General features: G+C 42.0%; 1 protein-coding gene across 9 annotated transcripts in view; it reads right to left on the bottom strand.

Moving 5' to 3' along the window:
• KLHL3 (kelch like family member 3) overlaps positions 1-25,889 on the bottom strand; it is a 304,443-nt gene that overhangs the window by 106,677 nt on the left and 171,877 nt on the right. For 7 of the 9 annotated variants that reach the window (XM_074379902.1, XM_074379899.1, XM_074379898.1 and 4 more), the window contains one exon: positions 34-153. In XM_074379902.1, the coding sequence (XP_074236003.1) occupies positions 34-71 (38 nt within the window). In that variant the 5' untranslated portion in view covers positions 72-153. Of the gene's footprint in view, positions 1-33; positions 154-15,004; positions 15,808-25,889 lie in introns of those variants that run through there. The other 2 variants (XM_010344499.3, XM_003933959.4) reach the window with 1 other exon arrangement.

A 25,889-nucleotide genomic window follows, 5' to 3' on the forward strand; every position in this document is an offset into this window, starting at 1 on the left:
TCTGAAAGGGCAGAGACAAGATAGAAAAAGTACCTCCGCAGTTCATTCATAACCTTGAATGCTTTCCCCATGTGGGCAGGGTTGACAGTGATCGTCCTCTGGTTCTTCTCATCATCCCCAGCCTGTATCAGAGTCTGGGGGCTCAGCTTGATGCTGTGAACAGGAAGGAAGAGGGAGGGAAAGAGAATCACACATTGGTAAACCCATTCATTCAACAGCCAAAAGCCCACGCATTTACCCACCCACCAGAGGCATCTGTCAGCCTGTTCTCACACAGACCCAGTAGGAAAGACAATGTAGTGGGAATTTCTTCAGATCTTCCAATACAGATCATAGCTCAGCTTCTTCCACGAAGTACTGTGTGATTTTGTGTGACATCCTTATTCTCCATCTCTCCATCCTGAAAATTGAAGGGGACTAAGTACTCTATCACTCACTTCACAGGGTTGTTTGTTTATTCAACAAGCATTTACTGGAGGCTACGATGTGCTAGGCACTGCATTTAGATTTAAGGGAAACAAAACAATAAACAAAGCCACCGTCACTGCCCTCACAAAGCTTAGAGTTCAGTAGGGGAGAATGCCAAGCAAACATTTAAATAGGATTTACAGAAGCACAGGGGATGGCCAACTCGTTCCAGCTATGGAGAGCTTCCTAGAATCTGAGACCTGAGGAAAGAACAGAAACGAGCCAGGTAAAGAGAAAGAAGAATAGTTTCCTCCAGGCAGAGGAAACAATATGTACGAGGACCTGGAGGAGAAAAAGAGCAAAGTGTGTTCAAAGCACTGGTAGTTCAGTAAAACTAAAGGATAGCACAAGAAAGAATATCAAGAGAAAAAAACTAGAAGACTGAGCAGTCTTGTAAGTGTCACATAAGCAGAACTAAGAAGTTTGGATTTCTTTCTGAAATAATGACAAGCCATCAAAGGGTTTTAAACAGAGAAGTAGGGCAGAAAGCAGGTAAACAAATCTGTGCTTTAGAAAAATCACATTGGCTACATTCCAGGAAGCAGTGGAACAACAGCAAAAGCTTGTGGGAAACTGTAATCCCATAGAAAGACAAAGGATTGTAAGTATTATGAAGGAAAGGCTATCTGTGTGTAGACTAAGTAGTAACTAGCAAGAGTCAACCATTATCTCAAGGCCTTCTGTACTAAAATCAAGAGTCCAGGGTATGGTGGCTCTTGCCTGTAGTCCCAGCTACTCAGGAGTCTGAAGTAGGAGGGCTGCTTAAGCCCAGGAGTTTCATGCGGTTGCACCCTGCAACAGAGCAAGGCTCTGTCTTTTGAAAAAAATGAAAGAGAGAGACAAAATACTCAAATCCCTGTGGGGTTCCAGCTAGTTACCCAACTACTCCTGAGCAACATCTTTCAACTTTATGGAAAGTGGAAAGAAGGAATCAAAAGAATGAACAAGGAAAGGTCTTTCTCCCCAAATTGGTGAAACTATTCAGCTCCCAGGTCAAGCGTGAGACCTTGGCGTTATCTGTCTGAACCAGGCTAAGCTCTGCTTTGCTACTAGGAAAACAGAACCTTCTCCACTTGTGTAGATTTGGGGACCCATAGTTCACTCCAACTGTAGGACAATCAGGGTACTCTCCTTTGATTTTCCCTAGTGAGCCTCTATCCATGCCACCACTTAACTTTGCAAACTGGCTAGAGAAAGAGGCTTCTATGATTGAGAGTACATTTCAGAGGCCTGAGAATCACTATAGATCTCACACTGGGATTCATAACTCTTGGAACATTCCAATACAACCGGTGTGGCAGTCCCACAGCTTGTCTGACCATAAGAGACTCCCTTTTTGGCATCCTTTACATACAAATCCATTACATACAAATGTAAGCCATGGGTATCTGAACTTTGGAACTGTTTGGATTCTGCATACAAGGAAGTTAGCTGAACAGAGGAAGATAGGTACAAAGGAGGATGCTTAGAGTTGCGTGTTTAAGCAGGTACAGAAAACCTCAAGCCAGAAAATGTGATCAGAGAGGGGAAGCAACCAGCAAAGATGAAAATTTTCCTCAAAAGATGAGAAATTCCATAAGCATAATTTATTTTATGGTGTCTCTCTTTACTACAAAGCTAGAAAAATATTAACTTCTATTTTCTACTAAAGGTTTAACATTTTTGCTTTGGCATTTAGGCCCCTATTTTATCTGAAACTGACTTTTTTTTCTTTTTTTGAGACAATTTCACTCTGTCATCCAGGCTGGAGTGCAGATCTCAGCTCAATCTCTGCCTCCTGGATTCAAGAGATTCTCATGCCTTAGCCTTTCAAGTAGCTGAGATTACAGGTGTGCACCATCACACCCAGCTAATTTTTGTACTTTTAGTAGAGATGGGGAGTTTCATCACGTTGGTCAGGCTGCTCTCCAACTCCTGGACTCAAGTGATCTGCTCACTTCAGCCTCCCAAAGTGCTGCTATTACAGGCATGAGCCACTATGCCAGGCCCTGATACTGATATTTATGTCAGGATGTGAAACAGGAATCTAAATTTCTCCATAAGTTCCATGTACTTCATATTTTTTATTTTTCCCACGCATCTGTCATGCCACCTTAGGTCACATATTAAAGTTTCAGATATACAGAGATTTATTTCTTGACTTACTAACCTATTCCACTGGTCAGTTTGTCTGTCTCTGTACCAATACCACATGATTTCTGTAGCTTTATAATAAGGTCTAATATCTGACAAGGAAAGCTCCCAATCCCATTATTATTTTTGAGAAGTGTCTTGACACCTTGTCAAATTCCATAAAAACTCAAATGAAATTTTGATAAAAACTGCATTGAACTTATAGATCAATTTGGAAAGATCCATGATTTTTCTGATGTTATATCCTCCTATCTATGAACATAGGTTATCGCTCCATGTTTTTAAGTCCTCTTTACGGTCACTAAAACTTTTAGATTTTTCTGTATGAAGACCTTACACATGTTTGATTGATTTATTCCTAAGTATTTTATCGCTTTTATTGCTCTTTTGTAATAGAAATGATGTACCTCTAAATTATATTTTCTGACTGTTATTGTTTATAAAATGCCATTGATTTTTGCAAATTGATCTTATATCCAGCCATTACCAATGTTCCTATTATTCCTATTTGTACATAGATTAAATTAGGTGTCCTATGTAGACAGTCATATTATCTGCATCTAACGCCAGAGATTTTTCTCCTATCAAATTCTTAGGCCTCTCATTTCTTTTTTGAAAAAAGTTTGAACAGGCTAGGATGGCCACACAATGTCAGACAGAAAGGATGCTAATGAATAGTATTGTCATATTCCTGCTTTTAAATATGTTTCTAATGTTCACCCATTATGTATGTTTGTTATAGGATTTTTACAAATGCTTTCTGTCAGGGTAAGAAAATTCCCTTCTATTTTTATTAAGTGTTTTTAAGTCATAAAGTTATGCTAAATTTTATAAAATGTCTTTGTGTATCTAATGAGATGTTCATATGGGTTTTTTCCTTCATTCTTGTAATATGATGAATGACACATATATTTTCTAATACTAAACCATACTTGCATTCTTAGGATAAATCTATAACCTGTAAAATACTCTACAAGTATTCATTATAAACTGTGGAGAGACTTAAAAGCCAGGATGAGAAAACACCATTTGGTATAGATCAGGAAGCCACTGAAGGCTCTTGACAGGAAACTAATAAGATTAAAGCACGAAAAAACCTAGTGAACAGATATCATTAGCTTCACTTCAAAGATATGGAACAGGTATAAACCAAAAAGAACCATTTTAGAAGCACTGACACAATCTCCAGTGTAGCCAGTAAACAGGAAAGCTCAGTCTTCTGGTATATTGCTCGTTGCACTTTCCAGAATGGTCCAATAATGACATATCCCTATTAAAACAATATTGTGTTTACCAAAAGGTCTCAAACATAGATTGCCTATTATGAGAGGATTCACGTCCAACAAAATATAATTCACACTAGAGCCTCCCTGAAAGAGCAAGTAACTTGCTGATAACCATAGGACTGGCTAGGGAAAGACAACAGTGTCCCCCTATCCATCCAGAGCCCTTTCCACTCTTGATGCAGAGGCAAGGCTTGACAGCTGAAGGAACCCAAGGTTCCTTTTTTCCCCTGCTCCTCCATGAAAAGATACAGGAAGTCTGGAGAAGATTCTGAGTCCCTGGTCTCTGGAAGGTACAAGCTTCTTGGCAACTCACTAACCTTGCAGAGAACAAGAAATTAAGAAAAGAACATCTGAGGGCTCAGAGAAGTTAAAAAAAAAATTTACAAGATTATGCAAATAATAAGTAATGGAGATGGGATCTGAGTTTAGGTGTCCTGTACTTGAAGCTTACAACATATACCCTCCAGCAAAATGTAGTACATAAATGCACACACACATATATATATGTCTCAACCTATGGTGACATGTCCAGGCACAGAGTTGCTAGATCTTACCATTTCATCACCTAAACCTTTTTCCTCCATTCATACCAGATCTGAACTACTTAGACCCCAACAGATTGCCCCATCCCCACCCTACCAAGTCCTAATCCCAAGCATTCTCAGTTCTTATTCCCAAATAAGGCTAGTGGATCCCCTCTCCTCATCTGTGAAACACAGACCACACTAAGGTATATTCCCACTATCTTGTTCAAGAATAATACTATACTTTTCACCCTACCCAGACCCAGCCAAAATCTCTCTCTCTCTCTCTCTCTCTCTCTCTCTCTCTCTCTCTCTCACACACACACACACACACACACACACACACACACACACACACTTTTTCAGGCAGACTCAGCCACAAGATATTTTCTGTTGAAAAGCATTTCATGTGGTAAGTGCCCTTACTCTAAGCACAAAATGGTTGATTTCTCCAAGAGCAAAAACTGGCTCCAGCCTCTACTAAAAACCATAGTCAATGTTAATTTATATGTGCCCTTCCCACCAGACCTGCAGCTCAAACTGCTAAACAAAGGAACCTTTATGTGTATCCCAATGTCCAGGGTTCCAGCAACATTCAAGTTGAGCAGCCATATTTAAGATTCAAATGGGTCAACAATCGTAGGTATAGAGAGAAAGTATGGGCCAGGCAGAATATTCCCTCTGTTATAGAAATATACAGATATGATCATCTAAGCCATTTTCTAAATAGGCTGCAGCAGAATAAGAACACATGAATCTAGTCAACTTTGTCAAAGCACCAGATATCTGGCTCAATACTTATTAATTTCCACACTGGCCTGTTACTAGCAAACACGCTTGTATGAAGCACCAGTGGTGCCATGATGAATCCACTGCAGTGGATGATTCCTTCAACAGCCCACAGAAAGGATGTTGCAAATTGGCTCCAACTTACCGCACACTCACAGATACCCACTGACCCCATTCAGGAAGACATACGATGAGACAGTCAAGCTTCATAGCCATAAGTATAGATACAGCTGGCCCTTCTTTCCTGGGCTTTCTGCTTCTCTTTCCCCCCAACTTAGACTATTACAGTGGCCTCCTTCCTGCTGTTCCCCACTGTAGATGCTCTCCCTCCAAGTACTTCCTGTACACCATTGCCAAACTGATCCTTCTAAAAGGTCATCTGACTATGACTTTCAGATCCTTACTACACATAGGTCTCTTCAGGGGCTGTGAGGTTTATGTGCTGAAGCTTCAGTCACAGCCCTTGGCCTCCATTTGCTCTATATGTTAGGTGTCCACATAAAATTTTCTTTCAAAGGACTCTATAGCTAAGCTGAAAAATCATCAGTCCACAGGATAAAGTCATGATTCTTGCCTGGTATCCAAGGACCTCCTTGACCTGGATTGAACCTAAATGCCAGCCTTACCTCTCTCACTTACTCAGATATTTACTGAGTGCCTATTATGTGCCAACCATTCACTGCAGACACCTAGATTTCCCTTCTCTTTCCCTATATCATAATCTAAATATCTGTTCTTCAAGGATTAGTTAAGCTTTGCCTCCTCTATGAAGCCCTCAGGATACTTCAGTTCTGAGGGATCTCTTCCTTCTCTGAATTCCTGTAGTATTTCTGGCCTGAAACTCAACTGGCACATAGAATTCTGCCTTGTGCCTGATTGCTTTTTCATGGTACAAATCCAACCACCTACCCACCTCACGCTAGATTCAACATACCTGGAAGGCAAGGAACATGTTTCTGAGGACTCTTTGTATGGCTTAGCCGGCCCAGCATGGGGCCATGCCCACAGTAGGTACTCAATACATATTTGTCATCTGAACTCTACCTGAAAAACCCTTTACTTGTCTTTACAAGTGCTAGATGGTAGAGCAGAAGGGGATAGTCTGACCAACACCACTTTCTTTTTTAAATGAAATTAGAGTTGGCCTTCAGAGTTAAAATATAAATATACACAAAACAGTAATTATAAAAGTTACAAATAAAAATACATAACCTGTAAAAATTCGGTCCCCTTTTAGCACACCACCTTCCAAAGCCTTCTTTCCTGCCCTCCTCTATCCAGATCCACATATCCAATGTCTTATTTGACTCCCCTACTTAGATTTTATATAGGTAACTCATACTTATCCAAAATTTATGTTCCCCACCCTCCCTCAAGCCTGCTACTTTTTCTGTATTCTCTATCTCAGAGGTATAACCAACCACCCAATCACCTATCCAAGCTAAAAACTGGGGTGTCATCCTTGATATCTTCCTCTCTCTCTCTCACTCATCACATACAACCATAAATCGTATCAATCCTGTCTGTTAATATCTCTGCACCCCATTTCCTTCTCACTTTCACTACCACTACAACCCCACTCCAGGCCATCATGGTCTCTTGCCAGGATTATTATAATGGCCTACTCCCAGACTCCAGAGGGACCTTTCCAGAATGTCAGTGTGTTCAAGGCATGCTCTACATGAAGCCTCACTGATTCCTCACTGCATTCAGGATAAATCTCAGAGACCTAGCCTGTCCCTTAATCCTATCGTTGCCCTGAAGACTTCTCATTATTGTAGTACTAAAATTTTACTTGCAACAGCCAAAATACGCTAGGCTCTCTGCCTTGTGAAGTTTTGTCTGAAGAAAACTATTCCATTCTATTCCCCACTCATTTTCCCCTGTGTCTCACTAGTTCCTACCCGCCTTCAAGCCGCTTGCTGGAAGCCTTCCATCTCATACTCCACTACTCACTATATTAGTGAAAATCTAGTGGGAAACTAGGTTAGTTTCCCCTCTTCTGTATTCCCACAGTACTCTGTGCTTCCTTCTGTATTATATTCTAATTACCTCTTACTTATCTGTCTCCTCGACACCATGCATGCTGGTAAATGTTTAACAGTTGGCTGGCAGGAAAGGAGTCCTGATTTGTAATATTTGCCAGTTTCCAGAGTGTACATACTCCCACCATGGTAGATTTTAAGCTACCAATATGATGCCACCGAACATGAGATTTGGGAAGAGATGTGCAACAGCACACCATTATATCACAGTATAGTACTTCTACAGCAAGATACAGTAGACATAACCTCAAAGCCCTAGAAGATTATAGTGAAAATAATTAGAAAGTGATTGAGTTTGGGGTATTTATTACATTCATTTTTAATACAATTTATGTTACATAATTTAATTATTAATAATGGCCATATTTAATAATTGACTCACAAAATTCCTGAAAACTTAACAAACAGCTTTTGCAAGCGGATGAGTGCTGACTCCGGCACACCACTGCCCACTCTAGATTGTGAGCTCCATGAGAACCAAGACGGTATCTTAGTTGCCTCTGAATTCTTAGCTTTTGTCACATGATAGGTAATTTAAATGATTATTGAGTAAATTAATGAATAGATAAGTAAATTAGGTACAACTATTGACCACTGTAGCTTTCCTCACTCCCCCTCAATAATGATGGCTTTGTCCCCCTCAACTTTCTCTCCTTATCCCCTCCACCCCACGTTTGGAGAGGAGTACTTTCTTAGGCAGCCCGGTTCCCTGCACTGACGACACATAATCAGGAGGATTGGGGTGAGAGAAAACCAGCAACAACTGGAGAAGAGGGAAGAAAGGGAGACGGCTTGCTGCTTATTGTGTCCATTCTTAGATTCTTTCTGTTGCTGAGGAGGCAGTGAATGGAATGGAAAGAACACTAAAAAACATGCCAGAAAGGCAGGAGATAGAAGAGTCTCCAAGCAGGCTGATTGTACAGAAATGTTTGGTGGAATCTAACAAATGGGGTGCTCCAAGTGATGAGAACTCATGGACACAAAGAAGGGAACAACAGACACTAGGGCCTACTTGCAGATGGAGGATGTGTGGAGGGAGAGGGGCAGAACGAAGAACTATTGGGTGCCTGGGTGATGGTACTAGCAGAAAATAACTATTGGGTACCTGGGTGATGACAGGTACTAATCTCTACCACAAACCTCTGTGACACAAGTTTACCTCTGTAACAAACCCACACGTGTATCCCTGAACCTAAAATAAAAGTTTTTTTAAAAAAGAAAAAACAAATGAGGAGCTCCAGAACATCCTGGGTATGTGAGAACGTAGAGGGAAGGAGAGGGGAGTCTAAGAAATGCTGCTAAAGGTTATGATCTGTTTCACCTCTAAAGGTCTCCAAGAGATGCAAATAAAATTCAGAAGTCGTGGGCTGACACTGGCCACATACAAGGGGCCGAAGCATATTACCTTCAAGCTAGAGATGAGATGGAATAAAGAGGCAAAGCCATCCAACGTAGGCAAAACATCTCTGAGCCAGAGAAAAGCTGAGCTGAATCATTAAAAAGTCTCAACAAAGAAAGTTTCATTTAGAAAGGAATAACCAAAAACTACAAATCAGACCAAGAAGAAAGCACCTGGTTGAACCCATCGCACTCTGTCTAGGAAAGTGGTTTAGTTATCACATGTCATCAGCTGGTTCAGCCTCAGGTCAGATCCCCATGGTGGAGCTGAAAGCCTATCAATACTCCATTGCCATCACTCAGTCCTAGTTTACTCTTCAGCCTTTTGACCAGTTTGGCCTCCCATGGTTGTCCTTCAGAGAGACAGAAAGTGGCTGTAGACCCTCAGGAATATCTTGCCAATAATATTTTACTGCAAATCAATAAATTCATGACATGTTGACTATTGTACTTTAGGTTCTCATGAGGTCATCAGCATGACTCTGCTTCTCCAACTCTGGGCAGCAATGGGACCCTATCTAGATAGCGTTTCTGAACCTCAGGCATTCTGGTCAAACTGCAGATCTATTAAGTATCCCAATCCTAAAGTTCAAAACCAAAATGACCAAACTTAGCTTTCTACTTCTGGATTAATGAAGAACCTGACCTTGGTGGTGCAGTCCTGCCATGACAAAGTACCATTTACACACAGGCTGCCAGAGAGCCCCATATTCTTCATCCTCTCTTAGCAGTTCCACCTCAGTTCGGAGCATTAACCTGAATCCCTATAATAGCCCACATGGGCACATAGAACATGGAAGGTACAGATCAAGTTAACACTTCCTGAAAGTTGAGGATATGTTAAAGTACCTTGCCTCCATTATCTCATTTTATCTTCAGAACAACCGTAGAAGGTAGGTACTATTATCTCTTAAGGCACAGGGATAAAATTTGTCAAAAGTCCCACATAACTAGTAAGTGCAGAACTGGCAGTGAAACCCAGGTCTACCTGACTCCAAGGTCCACTGACTCAGGATAATGTCCATACCCCATCAGGCCAAGGGGGGCACAACCCCTTATGTCCCACTCTCTGACATTCTTCCTTATGTGGCCAAACCAAGCCGGATGAAAAAAGACTAAATCTCCTAGGACCTGTGATATAGCACTACTTCACGTCTGATTGTGGGAAATTGCAGTGTGTATTGGAGTCAGTGTTATTAATTGTACTGAACTTGGAGTTTCCATACTGGAGGCTTCACACAAGCCAACATGATTCAACAAAGCTAGTCAGTAGCTGCTATCATTCCTGTAACATGTTCCTTCATAAATGAGCTCGAGAACAGATATGTTATTAATCACATTCCTAAGAGCCCAAGTCACGACTGCTTTCTTCAGAACTCAAGGAGAAAACTCTTAGGTGGGCTGTATAAAAATGCAAAACATTTTACAGGGACAGATAGAATTAGACAAGAAGAGAGAAAGACTAAAAGAAAACACGTTCCTTGGCATTTTGGAGAGGCCAAGCTTATATTTGGTTTGAATAGGAGAGCTGAGCCTTTGCATATGTGTGGTTTTGGTAGTGGCTACAACATACTATCGTAAGTGAAAAAGAAAAGTCCAGGAAAGTTGTGCTAAGACTCTAAAAATCCTCATAAATTATAAAAAGTTAGATTTCTGACCTGAGGGGTATTGAACTTTAACAGAAAAACAAATCTACCAACACATGTTCAAGCTGTTTTTTACATGGTTTATTAATGCTCTATTCCATTTAACCTAGTTTGAGAATTCATCTAGAAATTGGAAAAAAAAAAAAAAATTAGGTCAGTTCTATGTTGGCAAATTTCATCAAATAAAGCACTTGCTTTAGGAAAACTTACACAAAAATTTTCTTGTCCAGATCGGTCTTAACAGTTCAAAACTTAGCAAGCAAAATCCTAAAAATCCAAATCTGGGAATAGAGAAATCAATAGATTTCTTTCCCTGACTTTGTTTTTGCAGTTGAAAACTTTACTTTGCCAAAAAAGTATTTCCAAAATGGAAAAATTTGGTTTCAATTACCATGGTTGAAATGCACGCACATCTGCTTCAGGTAGCTGTGATGCCAAAACTTTTTACAGAATTTTCTATCCCTGACTTCTAATTCTGGAAGAGGCTTTAGTGACTAGCCACTGGGAACAGAAAAAAGGCTCGGTTGCTGAACACTTGCTCTTTCCAGGGTCTTGCCAGCATTTAACGTGACATTGCAAAACTCAACATTTAAAGAGCACTGGCTTTCTAAGTCCTGTCTCCTCAGAAAATATTCTGTATCTGTCTTTCCTGGATCAAGCGTAAATAGATGAGCTCCTTTGGCTCAGAACTCCCTGAGGTCCAGAACAGTCTCTTCTTCGTAAACACCAGTCAGTAAAAACCATCCTCTGAGGCACCTCACACAAAATCATGACATAGTGCCCGGTACATGGTGCCCCTCTCAAGCAGGGGCATCCCTGTGCTTCTGATGAAGAAAATAACCACAATTTTAAGAAAAATAGGCAATCAACTTCCCCTTTTTATGATGCTTCTTCCAAAGCTGTGGCACTCTGTAACTTTCAGATCTGCCAGTCTGGGCCTAAATTTGTTTTTTATTGTGGTAAAATAGAGGTAACATAAAATTTACAATTTTAACCATTTTTAAGTGCACAGCTCAGTGGCATTAAGTGCAGTCATACCGTTGTGTAACCATCACCACCATCCATCTCCAGAATTCTTTCATCTTCCCAAACTGAAACTCTCTACCTATTAAACAATAACTTCCCCATTCCTCCCTCCCTCCAGCCTCTGCCAACCATTTTACTTTCTGTCTCTATGAATCTTACTAATCATTTATGTTGAAATTTTATTTTAACCTATCCACAAGGCTGATTTCCAGAACTGAAATAAAATCCCACCTGCAGGGGCAACTGCCATTTTTGGTATCTATCTTCTCTACATACATACTCACACAGACACAATTTATCATTATAGTAGCTAAAAGCCAGAGAACCTTTCCCTTGGAAAAACAGGAGACAAAATCATCTTCCTCTGACTGGTCAAGCCACAGTGATCCTCCCATGGAGAGAACTGGGAAGTTCCCTCATCATAAGGTCCAGGAGAGACCTGGAAATCTTGAAAGATACAGCAAAGGATAGTGCAAATTCACAAGTTCTTCTTAAGATTTTGGCATGAACAGACATGTATCCAGCCCATGGTTCCAAACCACTGAGGCAACTGGATGCCACAGGTTGTCTATAAAAAGGAAGATTAAGGCAGATCTTGGTGAAACCTAAAAGAAGAAATGCCAAGCCCGAAGAGGTAACTTACTATAAGGAGATAGTTTTAGGTAAGAAGCAAGATGATGGCCTGATTAGCTACCTCGTTTCCTCATGGAAATGGTTCGATATAATCTGTTTTGGATGACAAACAGAAAGAGGCCCTAAAATATGCCTTGGTTAGTAACCCAGCAGAGAGGCACAGGGTACAACATAGCAATAGGCAGATACCAATGATAATTGCAACTACCATCTACTGAGTACTTACTCTGCCAAAAAAACTTTACTAGGTACCTAACACATATGGTATCATTTAATCTTCACAACTCTAAAAGTATAAGTACTGTTTTTATTCCCCTTACACAGAAGAGAAAAATTAATTCTGAAAAAAATGTGACACACTCAAGGTCACATTATTTGTAAAGTAGATTCACCACAAGGTCTATGTTACTCCAAAGCCCATGCTTTTAATTAATAGCTTTTAAAGGTAGGAAGTATTTTCATGCCCTCATGGCAAAGAAAAAAAAATTGTTCATTAGCAATCTCTTGGTTGAAAATTTGTAATGCTTAAAAACAGCCAGCCCCAATTAAGATTCAGCAGGTTAAGTGTGGAATAAGCACCAGATTCAGGATCCCTCCAGTCTCTGGAGGTTGGCATGTGATCCTAGGCAAGTCACTCAGCTTCTCTAGACCTCAATTTCCCAGGGAACTTGTAAAACAAGGCTACTTCCCTCTGTTCTCCCCCTACCTCAAAGCATTCCATGGAGTCAATTACCTGTGCCAAGATAATAAGGCTGATATCCAAAGATGAACTTATTGGCCAAAGGTTTCAATCTCTTCTCTCACCAACTTTCTTTTTAGTTATCAGAGCCTCGCACAAAAGTTATTAGTTAATCAGCTAATAACTATTCAGCACCTGCTATGTGTGTACCCACACAGTAGTCAATGGGGGTATTTAGAAGTACAAGGCATTATCCTTGCCCTTGAGGACCTGTCTCCGAGTTTGGGGACTGGTAAAATACATGAAATAAAAGCACCAAAAAATCTACTGGGCCTATTATTCAGTGTCCAACTGTGAGAGACAAACTAGAGGTATTAGAATTCAGAAGAACATCAGCCAGGACTAGAAAAGCCGACTTTCCAAGATAAAGTAGAATTTTAGAATAACCTTGATAGATAGGTAACTTTTGCAAAAGAAGAAGGGAAAGACATCCAGCAAAAGGAACTCTGGGAGCTAAGGATATAAAGCTAGATGGTATAATGTACAGGACGGGTGATCACGAAAGAGACCAACAGAATTCTTAGTGGGTATAGGAGTGAGTGTGGGAATGGTGAAAGGAGTCAGAGTTCAGAAGACTTGAATGCCTGGCATAGCAATCTGGACTTGGAGCAGAAACAAAAGATACGACCTGGGTGACATGGTGAACACTGGAAGCTGCTCGGTCTGGATTTCTTGTCTACTGCCTGCCTTCAGCAGAGGAAAGGTACAAGAACATGTACAACCTGCTGTTCTAAAGTCATAGATATCAGCCATTCCATCTGAGAGGCACCTTGACAGGGGCAGGGACTCATTACATTTCTGAACTGGGAACACAGTGCCCAAAACTGTTTGATCCACTGCTGGTAGTCTCACACTGACATCTCAACCCCATTTACAACACGGGTCAAACAAATAGGCATGACCAGAATCTCTAAACCTCCATCACATCAACCCCATTCTCTGCCATCTACCAAATCAATGGGATACGGTTTGGGGGACCAAAGACATTGCTCATCTCTGCTCCCCACCTAGAGAAACAGCCCTTCATGTTCTGCTGCCCAGCAGGCCACATGGAGTTCAACACTAAGCTCCAGTTGCAAAGAGCACCCAGAAAGAGGATGCACCAGCAGCACAGTTCCCAGGGCCTCTTCAGACAGGAGGATGAGATGGCACCCAACCATCAGACCAGTTTTATTGGGGTCTAGAGATGTTTAATGACATCACTGTGCCACGTGAGATACAGGAGTCACAACAACCCATGAAAAGGAAAGTGTTCATAGAGAAACTCTCTAGTGTTAACCTAGTTGAGCCTGTTTTTGTTAACCAGATGGTTACTGTCTGCATCAAACTGGCAACTTGGATCAGCAGCCTTCCCCTCAGTTGCGCACTTCCATGGCCAGAACCCTCCCTGCAGTCTTCTCTCCTCAGAGAAAATGGCAAGCCCTGTATGCTTTACCAGTTGCACACTGAAGAATGAAGAGGTTGGCACGCAGGAGATATTTTACTTCATAGACAGGGGAATGTTGCCTCTGTACTGCACTGAGCACCTTCACAACGAAAGGTTCAGATCTTCATATAACGATTTAAAAATTTAGATGCATGTGCCTGCCAGGAAATAAACCCTCACTAGTTAGATCCAGCTCAACAAAGAACTTAAAATCTCTTCTGCTGGTACCTATTTCAAAAGAAATCCCTGATGGAAGAAGCACAGACCTTCATGTGTCACTCATAAACTTTTCAATACAAATATGAAACTCAGCTCAGAGCAAGTGTCATCTGACTGGGTTTCTCTCCTTCATCCCTGAATGTGTGTGGATTCAGGCATACACAGCATGCACGCACGCATGCACACACACACAGCCATCAGCATGGCATGCCTGCTGAAGATTCGAGCACTCCTGCGTGAAAATGCAAGTACACTATGTCAGGCCAGCCCAACTATGACATCAAAAACCCCCCACCAAAGAAAAAACACCCCGGGAAAGTAGCCAGGAAAGGGAAACACCTCCTTGAAACAGCCTGAGAAAAAGCAATCCCGATTCAGCCTGCGGTGAAACTATTCCCGAACACTAGCCAGGAAGTCCCTTCTTTCAGGGTGCTCCGCTGCCTAGCAAACCCAGACCTGCCTTTGCGGAAGCCAGATCTCTGGAGATTCAAGCCCTGGAAGGGGTGGTTTGGAAAGGGGCTTTCCTGCTCTTGCTCTGCCGCCCTTTGAGATCCATCAGTGGCTAGATCTTCCAACCCTGCCTAGCCAATGCAAACACAAAAGCTGGTGGCTGCACCACAAGCACACATTTACTTATGTACACACACCACACACACACTTATATATACATACCTTTCACCCTCCATTATGTGAGGCCCAACCAGGGTGGTAGCCGCTGAACTGTGCATGCACCCGGGGATCCTAGCTCTGTTCTTGATTCTCCCAGCAGACCAGTGGGAGATCTGATCAGCAACAGTGATTCAGCATGGCTGCAAGTGAAGCCTCCTCCCTTCTCAATCCTCCTTCCTCTGACTTACTCGCGGCAGATTCTACCGCAAAAGCAGCAGCAGCAGAAAATGTCTTACCCAGAGCTCCCTGCAGCCCTTTCAGCTGCTAAAAGCAGCAACCCACTTGCTCCCCCTCCCCCGCAGGCTTGCTGCTCCTTGGTCTCCTAGGAACAGCGGCAGCTCCAGTGACCAAGGTGTGGTGCCACCTTTCCAGCTGCCTCTGCATCTGCCCAGGCATCCCCAGCCCAGGCGATTAGCCTGCCCCGGGGCTCCTTCCTCCTCTGTCGAGGCTGCAAAGAATCAGGCAGTTCGTCACTAGCCCGAGAAATACCGGCCCCTACACCCTCCCCTGCCCCCATAGGCTATAAGTCTGTCAGCCTGGCCAGATTGCTGGAATGACGAGGCCCCTCTGTGGCCTGCAGTGGAGTTTATCATCCACCTGGGGAAATTCACTTGTAGGTCAGTTTATGTTCCAAATCCTCCTCCCAAATTCTATAGTAGCTAGGAGTGTCTGATAGATGGAGAGGAGTTAAGGGAAAAGCACCGACAGAAATTTGAACACAGAGAGAAATTAAAAGTAAAACTTGAAAAATTAGAAATTCAAAAAAGAGAGATAGTACGAATAGGTGAAATTGAAACAAACCCTATTTTACTGCAAGAGGCCAAAGACTATTGCAGTAAAGCTATCACAATGGATACTACCAGTTTTATAGCACAATCCTGAAGTATCTAACTAAAATCTGTCATATTGGAATTTGACTTAAGCTGTGGCTCCAACTAATAAGTCTCCCACTGAACTCCCATCTCCAGCCAAAGATCTTTCACATCTTGTAATCTGCAGCTGCTGAGCTTCAATTTAAACTAATTTAACTCTCCCTGCCTGGAATGTCTTCTCCAATGCCAGTCCTTTAGTCTTTCTGGGAGGCCAGTCAAATTCCATGTCTTCATAAAACTTTCTTTAATCACACCAATGACAGCCAATCACCACCAAAATAGCTACAAACCATACTGTCCTGTATTGTCATCTCACACCTAATATACTGCTTTGGCTAATTCATTATTTATAAATCTTGTTTCCCAAACTAAAACATAATCTTGTGAAAGGCGGGAGGCCAGTCTTATCTCCTAGCCACAGAGACTTAGAGGTAACTGGGGCAAGTAGCCACAAAAAGTAGTGCAGAAGCTACCCTAATGCCTCAGAAAAATCAGCTATGAGCATCTCTCTTCTGGGACCCTTCATGTCACCCCGCGGCTTTTCCAGATCTGTATTAGCACTCACTGGCTGAGGGACTTTCCTGAGTAGTGTTCTTCACACTCTGGACCGCATGCTCAGTAACTTATTCACAGTATAGGATCAGACCAGACAATCTCTAGAGTCCCTTTCAGCTCCAAAATTACAGGACTCTAAAAATGTTTTAAATTGTACATTTTTCTTCTCAGAGTAATCTGTGTGATTATTTAAGCAGAAATACTTACTAGACTCTAATGTTTTATGGGGGACTTCAAGGAGGATAACATGGTGTAGGTGAAAGTATGAATAGGCTCAGTAAATCTAACATCCTTATAATTTTAAACTGTTAAATTTCTTTACTACCACAAAGCCCTGAAACCATAGAAGGAACAGAGGAACACTGAGGTGATAGAAAGTAAAAGTAATTAAAACTTTAAATGGCTTCCTGAACTCAAACTAGCTATAGAGTTATTCTCAAAGATTACCTCCCCTGGCACCTCAGTGTTCTCTTAGATGAGACCATTACCCACACTCACTCTTTCTCAAGTGAGAAGAGGCCTAGATAATTTCATTTACACCCCACACAGCACTTTATCTTCACTTCTTCCTTTCACAGTACCATTCATATCTTGTTCCCTCTATGTCCCTTCCTCCTCTAATCAGCCTTGTGGCCCTGCTCCAGATATTTCCTTTTGAGGCCAATCACAGGGACCACGAAAAGCTGAACATCACAAATAAGGAAACTGAATCTCAGAATCCGTGCCAGAATTCAGACATCCACCAGGAAGACAACTGGGTGATTCATAAAAGGGATATAAGAAAGAAATGACTCCTTCTTTGCACGTACCCACATTTACATATTCTCCATACAGGAAGATGGGGCAATGCCACATCTAACAAACCAGACAGAAAAAAGATCAGAAAAGGATATATGTAAGGGTTGAGCATATTCAAGTTTCAAAATATAATTATTAAGAGCAAACATAAGCTGGGCGCGGTGGCTCACACCTGTTAATCCCAGCACTTTGTGAGGCCGAAACAGGTGGATCACAAGGTCAGGAGCTCAAGACCAGCCTGGCCAAGATGGTGAAACCTCATCTCTACTAAAAATACAAAAATTAGCCTGGCATGGTGGTGGGCACCTGTAATCCCAGGTACTTGGGAGGCTGAGGCAGAGAATTGCTTGAATCCAGGAGTTGGAGGTTGTAGTAAGCCGAGACCGCACCACTGCATTCCAGCCTGGACAGCAGAGCAAGACTCCATCCCCCAACCCAAAAAAAAAAAAAAAAAACAGAGCAAATATAAAACTCCTGCAAAATTTCCCTGCAACCCACTTTTGCCACGCTAACCAGTATTACTATAATGTATGCGTCAAAACCATACTACTACCACCTTCATACTTTATTCACCATTCATGACTCATGGGAGGTAGGCAGAACAGAGAACACTCAGAAGAGGCCATTTAGAAAAGAAAGGTTATCTTAAGCAAAAAGAACAAAGCTGGAGGTATAATATTACCTGACTTCAAACTATACTACAAGGCTATAGTAACCAAAACAGTATAGTATTGGTACAAAAACAGACACATAGAACAACAGAACAGAAAAGAGAACCCGTCAATAAAGCTGTTCACCTACAACCAACTGATTTTTGACAAAGTCAACAAAAATAAGCGATAGGGAAAGGACTTCCTATTCAATAAATGATGCTGAGATAACTGGCTATCCGTACACAGAATAATGAAACTGGACCCTATCGCTATATATGAAAATTAACTCAGCCAGGTGCAGTGGCTCATGCCTGTAATCCCAACACCTTGGGAGGCCAAGGCAGGCAGTTCACCTGAGGTCAGGAGTTTGAGACCAGCCTGGCCAATGTGGCAACCCCATCTTTACTAAAGTAAAAACCCCGTCTTTACTAAAAATACAACAATTAGCCAGGTGTGGTGGCGTGTACCTGCAGTCTCCACTACTCAGGAGGCTGAGGCAGGAGGATCACTTGAACCCAGGAGGCAGATGTTGCAGTAAGCCAAGATCACACCACTGCACTCCAGCCTGGGTGACAGAGCAAGACTCTGTCTCAAAAAATAAAATAAAATAAATTAACTCAAGATGGAGTAAACAATTAAATGTAAGACCTAAAACTATTAAAATCCTAGGTAAAAAAACCTAGGAAATACTCTTCTGGACATTGGCCTTGGCAAACAATTTACAACTAAGTCCTCAAAAGCAATTGCTGCAAAAGCAAACATTGGCAAGTAGGACCCAATTAAACTAAAGAGCTTCTGTATAGCTAAAAAAAAAAAAAAAAAAAAAAAAACGTATCAACAGAGTAAACAGACAATGTACAGAATGGGAGAAAATGTTCATAAACTATGTATCTGACAAAGGTCTCATATGCAGCACCTATAAGAAATTTAATTTAACAAGCAAAAAACATGTTTTTAAAATTTAATTCAACAAGCAAAAAACATTTTAAAAACCCATTTTTAAAAGTGGGCAATGGACATGAACACACATTTCTCAAAAGACTTACAAACAGCCAACAAACATGAAAAAATGCTCATCATCACTACACCACAGAAATGCAAATCAAAACCACAGTGAGATACCATCTCATACGAGTCAGAATGACTACTATTAAAAAGTCAAAAAAATAACAGATGTTATCAAGGCTATGGAGAAAGGAAATGCTTACACGCTGCTGGTGAATGTAAATTAATTCAGCTACTTACTATGGAAGGCAGTCTGGAGATTTCTCAAAAAACTAAAAATAGAACCACCATTCGATCTAGCAATCCCATTACTAGGTATATGCCCAAAAGAAAACAGACCATTCTACCAAAAAGGCACATGCACTTATATATTCATCACAGCACTATTCACCACAGCCAAGACAGGAAATCAAGTTAGGTGCCCATCAGTGGTGGACTGAATAAAGAATATGTGGCATATACACACCATGGAATGCTACACAGCCATAAAATAAGAACAAAATAATGTCCTCTGTGGCAATGTGAATGCAGCGAGAGGCCATTATCCTATGTGAATTAATGCAGAAACAGAAAACCAAGTGTTGCATATTCTCACTTATAAGTGGGAGCTAAACACTGGGTAAATATGGACATGAAGATGGGAATAATAGACACTGGGGACTACTAGAGGATAGAGGGAGAGAAAAGGGGTGATATGATTTGGATGTTGGTAGCCACGAAATCTCACGTTGGAATATAACCGTCAGTGTTGGAGTTGGACGTAGGGCCTAGTGGGAGGTGTTTGTGTCATAAGGGCAGATCTCTCCTAATAGTTTCACTCTGTCCCTATGATAATGAGTGAGCTCTTGCTCTGAGTTCACTCGAGGTCTGGTTGTTTTAAAGTGCGTGGCACCTTCCTCCTCACTCTCTTGCCTCTACTCTCATCATGTGATATACCAGCTCCCCGCTTTGCCTTCCACCATGATTGTAAGCTTCCTGAGGCCTCCCAGAAGCAGATGCCAGCATAATGCTTCCTGTACAGCCTGCAGAACCACGAGCCAATTAAATCTCTTTTCTTTATAAATTACCCAGCCTCAGGTATTTCTTTATAGCAACACAAAAACTACCTAATACAGGGAGCAAGGCTGAAAATGTAGTTGAAAAGCTACCTATTGGTACCATGCTCGTTACCTAGATGGCAGGATCATTCAAACCCCAAACCTCAGCATCATGCAAGATACCCATGTAACAAACCTGTACATGTACCCCTTGATCTAAAATTAAAGTTGAAATGTAGAAAAAAAAAGAAAGAAAGGAAAGAAGGCAGGAAGGCAGGAAGGCAGGAAGGCAGGAGGGCAGGAAGGAAGGAAGGAAGGAATGCAGGTCATCTAGCAAAACCAGGGGGCAGAGCTGAGTCAAGAAACAGTCTCCAGACTCCTGGCACAAAGTTCCTTCCCCCAATCTCTTCTAGTTTCAGAGATACATTTTACATTATCTACCTTATTATCCAAATGTTCTCTGAGCCACAGCCTGAATCTGTTTGTTCTCAGCTGATTTTCCTTACTGTACTTCATATTAAGGACAGTTGCTGTTGGAGTCTTGCAGTAGAGAAGAGTCAAAAGAACCAAAGTGGTGTCTGGAGAAAAAGGTCCCATCCTCAGATTGCCCAGTAACAATAGTGTCTTAGTCCAGTAGGCCCCACCCTTTTTGACACCAGGGACCCGTTTCAAGGAAGGCAACTTTTCCAAGGATGGGGGTAGGGGGTCAAGGGGGATGACGGTTTCAGGATGAAACTGTTCCACCTCAGACCATCAGGAATTAGATAAGATTCTCATAAGAAGCACACAACTTAGATCCCTTGCATGCACGGTTCACATTAGGGGTCATGCTCCTGTGAGAATCTAATGCCGCTGCTGAGCTGAGAGGAGGCAGAGGTCAGGTGGTCATGCTCATTTGCCCACCACTCACCTCCTGCTATGCATCCCAGTTCCTAACAGGCCATGGACCAGTACCAGTCTGTAACCTGGGGATCCCTGTCTTAACCCAGTCCTTCCCATACACCAGCCTTCTTCCACAGCTTATCAAAAGTACCTAGTGGCCCTAGATCTTACCTCAAGGCAATTGATTCAGCCATCCACACCAACTTTGCTTAGAATCATTCAGCTCTTAAGTGGCTTAGGAAGAAACCATGTTGGCAGGAGAAACTTTTTTAAGCTGGATTTTATCTAGAAGTTCTCTTTTCCATACTCTTTCTCTGTACAGGGAGCCAGTACAAGTTTATCTGAAGACAGCTAAGCTAATCATCCTTCCTTGTAAATGTCCTTTTACTGCTTTTCTCATCTTTACCCTCCTTCCCCAGGACATCAGCTCCTCACCTCATATTTGCAGGAACCATAACACAGTATAATGGTCCCACACACACAGCTGTGCATCAGAACCATCTACCCAGCTGGTTAAAATGGTAGGTGCCAGAAGATCAACAGGCATAAAGAACGTTTTTAGGGTTATAGAAATGTTCTGTTTCTTGACTGTGGTAATGCCTACACAACTGTATACAAATACTGCATTTCATTAAACTCTACACTTAAAATGGGAGAGTTTTATTTTATGCAAATTATTCCTCAATAAATCTGGAAAAATGAAAAAACACTGTAGGGTCCGGCTCTGCCTCACACCCATAGAATCAGAGCCTGAGGAACAGGAACTTTTTTATTTTTTTTTTCTTTGGTTTTAGAGATGTAGGTCTCTGTTGCCCAGGCTGGTCTCGGACTCCTTGGGCTCAATCAATTCTCCCACCTCAGCCTCCCAAAATGATGAGATTACAGGTGTGGGCTACCGTAACCATTGGGAACAAAAATTTCAATGAACTTCACAGGTGACTCTAATGCACAGCTAGATGCAAACATCACCTGAACAATGAAAAGAGCCCAGACCATTAAAATCAGATAGGACAAGATTCAATTGTACTTATCAGAAACATGACTCTAGGCAAGTTACTTTACAAGCTTCAATTTTCTCATCTGCAGAAAGGTGATGATAATAATAGTATCGACTTCACGATGTTGTTAGGTTAAAATGTGAAAGTATGTAAAGCACTTAGCTGAGAGCCTGGCCTGTAATAAGCAGTCAGTAACCATTAGCAGCTACGATTTTCATTGTCTATGCCAATGCTATCAAACTATAGCTCTGTAAGCACTTGGTCCTGGGTTCAAGAAGAAAATTAACCAGGGTAGGGCCTCTCCTGGAGCTATTTTCACATCTCCACTGGTCACTATTACTAACAGGTCAGCAAAGACTAGACAAGACCAAAGGTAAATTAAGGTCCACCCACACCTGTATCACCAAAATGCCCTCTCATATTCTGGATCACTTGCCAGGCACCCTCACAAAGCCAGACAGAAACTGAAAAGGAACTTGAGATACCAAAAAGTCAAAAGATAAATAAAACAGTACCTTATCCAGAGGAATACAGACTCTTCCTCTGAAGGTAAAATAATTTACGCCAAGTGGATTCCAGAGTATAATCACCCGTGGCATTTCTGTTGCACTTTAAGTTTACGAAGTGCTTCATATTCATCATCTCCTTTGACTTAAGACAACATCCTCTGAGTAGTAGTAATACCTACCATTCCTTGAAAATTTACTCTGGACCAGACCCTGTATTTCACACTTCACATGTACCCTTCTCATTTAATCCTCACAATCCTGTGGGACTATTATCTCTCTTTTAAACATGAGAGAATCGAGGTTCTGAGAGTTAAATAACTTGAACCAAGGTCCCACAGTTAGTAAATAACAAAGATGGGATTTGAACCCAGGTCTACCTGACCTCACAGGCTACTATTAGCTATACACAGACTGCACTACTGCTATCTTACTATCTCCATTTTAGAGATAAGCTAATTGAGACAGAGAGAAAAAGTAACTGGCTCAAAACTACCTGGAGAACCAAGCTCAGGGCTGAACCAGACTCTCGGATGCCTGGCTTAATGCCCTTTTCACCTTACCTCTGGATGAGGAAAAACAGCTCTGAACCCCTGAAGATATTACATATAAGCTGGCATCCCAGGCTTCCAAACAGCTACTACAATAAAGTCCATCCACCTGGATTCCTCTGGGCACCTAGCTTATTAACCAGGCCTAGCCAAAGAATGCTCTTGGGGAAAGCTGGAAGAGTACCACTGGACTCCAAGATAGTTTAAAAAAAAAAAGACAGGTGGGGGGCGGGCAGACCAACTAAAGCAACAAGCAGAGTGCTTCACACAGACCAGTACACCAGTCTCTGCGGCTTCCTATGAATCTGCAACCTACAACTGGTGCCCTCTGCTGGCAAACGTGTACATCTCTTCATAACAAAAGCAAAACCTAATTATTACACCAGTGGCTTAGAACGGAAAAAAAAAAAATCTGCTTCTTTTGCAGACATTCTATTCAGGAATGAGCATTATTTCTTACTTACAACTTTTCAACAGGTATATGCAACTTTAAATCGACTGTGATGATCCTCTCCTCTATCTGCTGCCCCTGCCTCACGTATCATATAGTTCTTTCCTGTCTGGATCCAAAGAAAATTGGGCTGTTTTTACATAAAAAGGTAAAATATAAATGATGCAAAACCCCAAAGTCAAGAATACAGTGATGTGTATGTGAGTGAGATCAGGTCTGCACATCCAGCAAGTACAGAGAATTGAGGCAAACACACACTTGAAGTGATATAAAACCCATGGGCAAGTATGCTCCAACGTTTTGGTAAATCTCTACCTTCATACAATAGCATGCTTATAATTCAGTCAACTAAGTCTCACTGAATATCTACTATGCAGGCTGTACCAGTGAGTGGCAACATAAATCCTACATTAATATAATGCCAAAGAGCATACAAGTTGTTTGAGAAAATTAGACATAGGCATATGCAATGGCAAAAAACATGAGATTCAAGTACAGAAAAGGTATCATGGAAACTCAGGGGAAAAAGATGCAACTTCCAGTTGGGGAAAGAAGGAATATGATATGGAAATAGCAACAAATTGAGAACTTAATAATTCTATGGAGTTTTTTAAAGGTATTCATAATTGTAAATATTTGCAAATAGGTAATTTCAATGTCCATGATTTCATTTAAAAAAAAAAAAAAAAACTTTGGCCGGGCGCGGTGGCTCAAGCCTGTAATCCCAGCACTTTGGGAGGCCGAGGCGGGTGGATCACGAGGTCAAGAGATCGAGACCATCCTGGTCAACATGGTGAAACCCTGTCTCTACTAAAAATACAAAAAATTAGCTGGGCATGGTGGCACATGCCTGTAATCCCAGCTACTCAGGAGGCTGAGGCAGGAGAATTGCCTGAACCCAGGAAGCGGAGGTTGCAGTGAGCCGAGACCGTGCCATTGCACTCCAGCCTGGGTAACAAGAGCGAAACTCCATCTCAAAAAAAAAGAAAAAAGAAAAAAAAAACTTTGGCCGGGCGCGGTGGCTCAAGCCTGTAATCCCAGCACTTTGGGAGGCCGAGGCGGGTGGATCACGAGGTCGAGAGATCGAGACCATCCTGGTCAACATGGTGAAACCCCGTCTCTACTAAAAATACAAAAATTAGCTGGGCATGGTGGCGCGTGCCTGTAATCCCAACTACTCAGGAGGCTGAGGCAGGAGAATTGCTTGAACCCAGGAGGCGGAGGTTGCGGTGAGCCGAGATCGTGCCATTGCACTCCAGCCTGGGTAACAAGAGCAAAACTCTGTCTCCAAAAAAAAAACTTTTTGGCTGGGCATGGTGGCTCACACCTCTAATCCAAGCACTTTGGGAGGCCAAGGAGAGAGGACCGCTTAAGCCCAGTAGTTTCAAGACCAGCCTGGGCAACAATAGTGAGACCTCATCTCTATAAAAAAAATTTTTTTAAACTTAACCAGGCATGGTGTAGTGCACCTGTAGTCCTAGCTATTTGGGAGGCAGGGGCAGAAGGATCGCCTAATCCCAGAAGTTTGAGGCTGCAGTGAGCCGTCATTGCACCGCCACTATACTACAGCCTGGGAAACAGAGCAAGACCTTGTCTTTAAAAAAAAATATTTAAGGCCAGGCGTGGTAGCTTACACCGGTAATCCCAGCACTTTGGGAGGCCGAGGTGGGTGGATCACAAAGTCAAGAGATTGAGACCATCCTGGCCAACATGGTGAAACCCTGTCTCTACTAAAAATACAAAAATTAGCTGGATATGGTTGTGCGCACCTGTAGTCCCAGGTACTTGGGAGGCTGAGGCAGAAGAATCCCTTGAACCCAGGAGGCAGAGATTGCAGTGAACTGAAATCATACCACTGTACACCAGCCTAGCAACAGAGAAAGACTCATCACAAAAAAAGAATTTTTAAGATATAATTGTTAATCTGACTACTTTAATATACTTGCATATTTATTATGTTAGATATTTTTTCATTATAATTTTTTTGGGGGGATGGAGTCTCACACTTGTCCCCCAGGCTGGAGTGCAATGGCACGCTTGTGGCTCACTGCCACTTCCACCTCCTGGCTTCAAGCAATTCTCCTGCCTCAGCCTCCTGGCTAGCTAGAACTACAGGTGCCAGCCACCACGCCCAATTAATTTTTGTATTATCAGTAGAGACCGTGTTTCATCATGTTGCCCAGGCCGGTCTTGAACTCCTCACCTCGGGAGATCCCCCACTTTGGCCTCTCAAAGTGCTGGAATTACAGGCGGGAGCCACCGCGTTCGGCCTCATTAAAATTTTTATTGTGGTAAAATATACATTCAATTTGCCATTTTAGGCCAGGTGCAGTGGCTCACACTTGTAATCCCAGCATTTTGGTAGGCCAAGGTGGGAGAATCATTTAAGCCCAGGAGTTCAATACTAGCCTAGGCAACATAGCAAGACTCCATCTCCACAAAAAGATTTTTTTAATTAGCTGGGCATGGTGGCACATGCCTGTACTCAGTCCTAGCTACTGGGGAGGGTGAGGCGGGAGAATCACTTGAGCCCAGGGTTTGAAGCTGCAGTGAGCTATGATCATGCCACTGCACTCCAGC

This window comes from Saimiri boliviensis, chromosome 1 (genome assembly GCF_048565385.1).
Source record: "Saimiri boliviensis isolate mSaiBol1 chromosome 1, mSaiBol1.pri, whole genome shotgun sequence".
Lineage (NCBI taxonomy): Eukaryota > Metazoa > Chordata > Mammalia > Primates > Cebidae > Saimiri > Saimiri boliviensis.